Genomic DNA, 5,804 nt, shown 5'->3' on the forward strand with positions numbered 1-5,804 from the left:
AGGGAGACGAGTCAGACTACAGAGAGGAAGACCTGAAGTTAAATGGTAAATGGACTGGTTCTTATATAGCGCTTTTCTACTCATCTGAGCACTCAAAGCGCTTTACACAACTTTTGCATTCACCCATTCGCACAAGCACATTTTTCTAAGTGCTTTTATAGCTAACATTCACACACATTCATACTCCGATGGATGCATCGGAGAGCAGTTTGGGGTTAGTATCTTGCCCAAGGATATTTGGCATGTAGACTAGGGGAAGCCAGGAATCGAACCACCAACCTTCCGATCTGCTCTACCACCTGAGCTACAGCCACCCCCAGTCGACATCATAGTGTTCAGAGAAAAAACAAGCACTGACTATTATGAAAACCAAAGAGATCATTGTCAACTTCAGGTGGCACAGCACTGACTTAGGCCCCCGATACATCAACAGTGATGGTTGGAGAGGGTCCACACCTTCCGGTTTCCAGGAAGCACAAACTGGACTCCAACCTACTGCTGATCTTCTACTACCTGGGTGGCTGTAGCTCAGGTGGTAGAGCAGGTGATCTACTGATCGGAAGGTTGGTGGTTTGATTCCCGGCTTCCCCTAGTCTGCATGCCAAATATCCTTGGGCAAGATACTAACCCGAAATTGCTCTCCGATGCATTCATCGGAGTGTGAATGTCAGTTGTGCTTGTGCCAATGGGTGTGAATGGGTGAATGCACAAGTTGTGTAAAGCGCTTTGAGTGCTCAGAAGAGTGGAAAAGCGCTATATAAGAACCAGTCCATTTACCATTTACCTGTCCATTGACAGCCTGCTGACATACTGCCTATAAGTAAGGTACGGCAGCTGACCAGATGGGAACAGAGTGAAGCTTCACAGTGTAATCAAGGCAGCACAGAAGATTATTGGCTGCCCTCTCCCCTCCTTGGCGGACATTTATTTCACCCGCTGCCTCAACAGAGCAACAAACATCATCAAGGGCAGCTCCCACCCAGGTTTTGACCTGTTTGACCTGCTTCCCTCAGGGAAGCGCTACAGGTGCATCAGCACAAACACTGACAGACTTAGGAACAGTTCCTTTGCAAAAGCCATGAGCACCCTGAACTAACACATGAACCGATGACACAGTTTCACCCCCCAATTCAAGCCTCCCCTCTATACACAGAATATACAAAAACTACCACTACTGTGCAATATTTAATTTATGTCAAATACCCCACTGTAAATATAGATATTGACCTGCTCATATGTATACAGTGCCACAGAACTGTGGACCTCACCCCCCTTTCTTCTTTTCCACATGTCTGCACTGGGTACGAGATGCTCTCAATCTCTTTGTACATGTGTATAGTGACAATAAAAGGCATTCTAGTCAATCAGTTTAGAGGGTCAAGAACAGCAGGGAGAGAACACGCCTATTGAGGAGGCCTTTGCTGGTAGTTTGTGTGTGGGATGTGGTGCTTCTTGGCCTCACCTGCTGCTGAGAAATGAGCTACCAGATCTTTTTTTTTTTTTGCAACTGTACACATTTATTTCTTACTATTTAACAGATTTCTCATTTCTTTTTACTTAATACAGTAAAAAGAAACATTTTGTCATGTAGAAAAACTGATTTGCACTGTACATCTTCAGCTTCAACTTTCAATCCTTCAAACAATGGAAAAGCCATTTAATTGTACAAGTGTTAAGTAAAAACGGATTTCATGTTTGATTAAGCAGAAATTCAAAAACTGGTCCAGTTGCTAAAACCTCTGACTGTTTCAATAAGTGTTGAAGAGAAAGAGGATAAACTGAGAAAACTACTAAAACTGCTTCACATCCATGTGGTTGTGGATCAGATTTATAAGACAGCATAATATCAAAATAGATTGACACTCTGATAGTGCTGCCACATCTAAAACAGTTTGTCTTTTAATCCTTTTCACATGTGCAGTCTCCACGGTGCCTGTTATTTCCTTGAACGGTAATGAGAAGAAAGAGAGTGAAATTTACAGCCTTTCTACATATCAGTGTTTTTTTGGTAATTAGGCAGGTGACCATCAAAAATACATTTAGTGCAAAGACATCTACAAAATGTAAATCATCTGGGAAATGCAGATAAATAATAAAACGTCATATCCGCTCACATCAATAGACATGTTTTCAGACAACTCCAAATAAAACACAAATTTCAGTAAAAATTAAACATTTTTTTGGACTTATTTTAAAATGGATGTCAAACAATGGGTGTGACACTTAGCTGTGTGTGAAACTATTTTCTGATCGAATAAAACAAAAATTAGTTCTTTTTAAAATAACAACACTATAAAATTTTTTCCGAATTTTGGTCAGTTTGAAACCGTAAATCAGAGGATTCATAATAGGAGGAATGACAAGAAATTCTATTGCTACAAAGTTTTGAAGGGTCCGAGGCAACTCTTTCGAACCCAGTCGCATACTTATAACATCAGTAAGTACTGCCACAACAAAAGTAAATAATGAGACGAGATGTGGGACACATGTTTGCATGAACTTTGCTCTGTTTTCTATAGACCTGAGACATGTTTGAATGATATACATATAGGACCAAACTATAAAAGCACCATGAAGAAAATAAATAATTATTGTAATATTTGCAGATATAGCATTGATTGCAGTTTGTGCTGGGAAACAAGCGAGTTGAACAATACTCCAGTTCACACAGAAGAGTCTGGAAATATACGGGCTGCATAACTTCAATCTAAATGTTAGAAAGGTATTCACAGCCATAATGCAGAAAGTTGTGAACCACAAAAAACATGCAAACCTTATGACTCTTTGCTTTGTCATGATAGAGTGGTACTTCAGTGGCTGACATATGGCCACATATCTGTCATATGCCATGAGTGCAAGAATCGACAGTTCACCACAGATAAAAGAGTAAACTACCTGATTCTGAATAAGGCAACCGTAATATGAGATGAGATGAACATCAGAGAGGAGATCCCAGAGAAATCTGGGGTAGAAACCTGCTGTTCCATAAAGTGCATTGATGCAAAAGACACAGAGCAGAATATACATTGATTCATGGAGGTTGCTGTCCAAGATGATGATCACAATGAGAGAAACATTGACGAGGCAAATGATGCAGTAACACAACAAACTGAGGAAAAAGAGAACAAACCTGTGACTGACTGTTTCATTGAAACCTGAAAGAAAAAACATTGATATTACAGAAACATTATTCATTGTGATTGAGAGATCTAAGTGAAGCCTAGTCGCTCACTGTATCTGTTCTCCTCTCTCCTCTATCAGGTACAGATAACAGCAACACGTGAGCTGGGATTTCAAACCAGCCAATCATTGATCTGGAATGAAAGCTCACAGCTTTGGAAAATCACAGGGGATTTAATATGTATCATGTACTAAACACATAATAAAACAAACCTGCAGGTTCTTGAAAAAGAAATATTAAAACGTTTTAAAATTTTTGTTCTGATATCAAAAGTTTTTAAGGTAGACTGTTTTCTTGGATTTGGTAAATGTTTAAATATGCAATTGTAACTCTCTGGTGCCACCTTAAAACCTGTAGTCTGTAATAGGACATGATGTCGTCGGTAAACAGGAAGTAAGTCTGTGAATTAAGGAGAAGGCATGTGCAGCATGGTGGCCTTAGCCAGATAAATCCAGTGGCATCCACATACATCCTATGCCTTTGGTAGCATTGTGGGTATGTATAGACTTGTTTTATATTTTATGTGCATGTATAGACCACTTTCTTTCAAGTAAGTTCATTTTTCTGTAAGTTTAATGATAAAACCTATCTTGTGCAGTTTAAGCTAGCAATTTCTTATGGAGCTAGTTAAAGGGGAATGACAAACGAATTGGAGGCATTCATTATAGTAAGACTTGTTAAAATCATAATTTGAATTTGTATTTGACTTAAAAAGGGAAGTAATTCATATGAACATTGCATGTTGACATATTAAAAAACTGGGTTAATATATTTTCATCGTTATATATGTACATGGTGAATAAGTACAGTGATTATGCCTTGTACTGTTTGTTACAGTTTCACCTTTCCCTGTGTCAATAAACCTGTGAACCGGGAATCGTGTCATCAGAGTCTTGATGTGGGGAAGGAGTTTAGCTGACTGCCCAACCATAGCAGAGGCAGTACAATTTTATTAAAAAAATGCTTTCTTCATAATACTGTTAGGAATTTCTTACACATATGCCAATTAAACATAATTGTCCAGGGCTTGTTGTGGTTTCCTTTTGGTTTTTGTTTGTAGTCTTTCGTAGTCCAGTCAGATCGTTGTTGCTTCAGTGATAATGATCAGGCTCTCTGCCGTTTGCTGAAGTCACTAGAAAGACAGTAGAAGTTCTTGTGAATGTTGCTTTGTCTTTGCCTCTTAGTAACTCTGTGGAAAAAAGACTTGTTTGCACCTGTTACCTGTTACTTACCTGTTACTCTGCCATCTGCTCACTCTCTACCTTTCCTATTCCATAAGGGAAAGATTCCAGCCTGCACTCCCTCCTTAGTCCATTCTGGAAAAGTGATCAAGCTCCTCAAAGCAGAAGTCCACTCATGAAGCCTCAAGAACCCAGCTATTTCTCCAATTTTCTGCAGTGTGATGTAACCTTACCCTTACACAAAACACATGTTGACTGGTTGGTCAGTCACCCATGAAACCTCCAATAGTTCCATAAGAATGGAGACCTGGTCCAATGTTTTGTAGACTTTTGTAGAATCTACAAATTCTTCTTTCCAGCAATGTGATACTGTTTGTGATGCAATGATTGACTGGAAGTTTTTTCACATTTCCTAAATCTTCGCTGATAAGCTTCCAGGACAAGCTCCTATGTTTGTAACACAGTTTTCTTTACAATTTCATAATTAAACAACCGACAAACTGGTATAAACCTCCTGGGCTTTACCGACCAGTTTACGGTATAATAAAAGCAGCCAAAACACCTTGGGACAACTTGCAGTTGTTGAAATATGAACCAACTTTGTCTTCACGAAATGGAGGGACTAGTTGAATGTGCTTTGTGATGTCAAAACATATAGAAATAGTGGTGGATGTGCTGGGATGACCACACACAGGCATGGAAACAACACGTGAGCTTTTCTCTAAGTCCAAAGCCAAGGCATAGCTTGCATCTCAAGTTGTTTAGTGCGGGCCTCCATCTGTTTTACACAGAGGGTTAAGCAGAGATCCTCAGTGGACAAAGCTGTTTGAGGGTCCCCAGCTGCATCATTCAATAGAAGGCACTTAGATAGAAAGCGCATAGAAAAGAGTGCCTCTGCGAATATGTGTAAATGAATGAATGTGGCAAGTTGTGTAAAGCGCTTTGAGTGCTCAGACTAGAAAAGCGCTATGTAAGAACCAGTCCATTTACCATCAGCCTGCACGCTAGCAGGGAGCATGTCAGTAGCCTCCGGCACTTTGGCATCCGGTCCCAGTTTAGTCCTGTCTGGGGGTCAGGTCATAGCAGGAATGAGGCACCTGCTCCAAGCAGGACCCAAGCAGCCACAGGAGACAATCTTCTGTCACTACATGGTTTTATTTATAGAAAGGGAAAAAAACAACAACCACACAGGACAGTCAGCACTTCAGGGTGAGCCGAGGCCAAAATAATAAACAAATAGACAAAATAATAAACACGGGGAAGCAAGTAAACCTCTGTCACAGGCAGTTCTCCAGGTACCGCAAAAACAAGTATATATGACAACGGCTATAACACTATGCCTTTATGGTATACTCTGAAATAAATATTTTTCATTGCGATTTACGATTATCCCCCTTTGTTCTTCAGACACTTTAAATGATCTTGCACATATATAAAACTGG

General features: G+C 39.9%; 1 protein-coding gene across 1 annotated transcript; it reads right to left on the minus strand.

Annotated features, from left to right (window-relative positions):
- Positions 1-2,223: 2,223 nt before the first annotated feature.
- Positions 2,224-3,195, minus strand: LOC146616643 (olfactory receptor 2K2-like). Its single transcript, XM_085374430.1, has one exon. The coding sequence runs from the start codon at positions 3,193-3,195 to the stop codon at positions 2,224-2,226; it is 972 nt and encodes a 323-aa protein (XP_085230556.1).
- Between the last annotated feature and the right edge of the window lie 2,609 nt (positions 3,196-5,804).

Source organism: Diplotaxodon limnothrissa, linkage group LG16 (assembly GCF_057381915.1).
Source record: "Diplotaxodon limnothrissa isolate DT_005_m linkage group LG16, D_limnothrissa_male_GT1.1, whole genome shotgun sequence".
In the NCBI taxonomy this organism is placed as follows: Eukaryota; Metazoa; Chordata; class Actinopteri; order Cichliformes; family Cichlidae; genus Diplotaxodon; species Diplotaxodon limnothrissa.

Excerpts from the sequence above, each read along its gene's own strand:
- LOC146616643 (XM_085374430.1), bottom strand. The coding sequence starts at position 3,195 with ATGAATAATGTTTCTGTAATATCAATGTTTTTTCTTTCAGGTTTCAAT.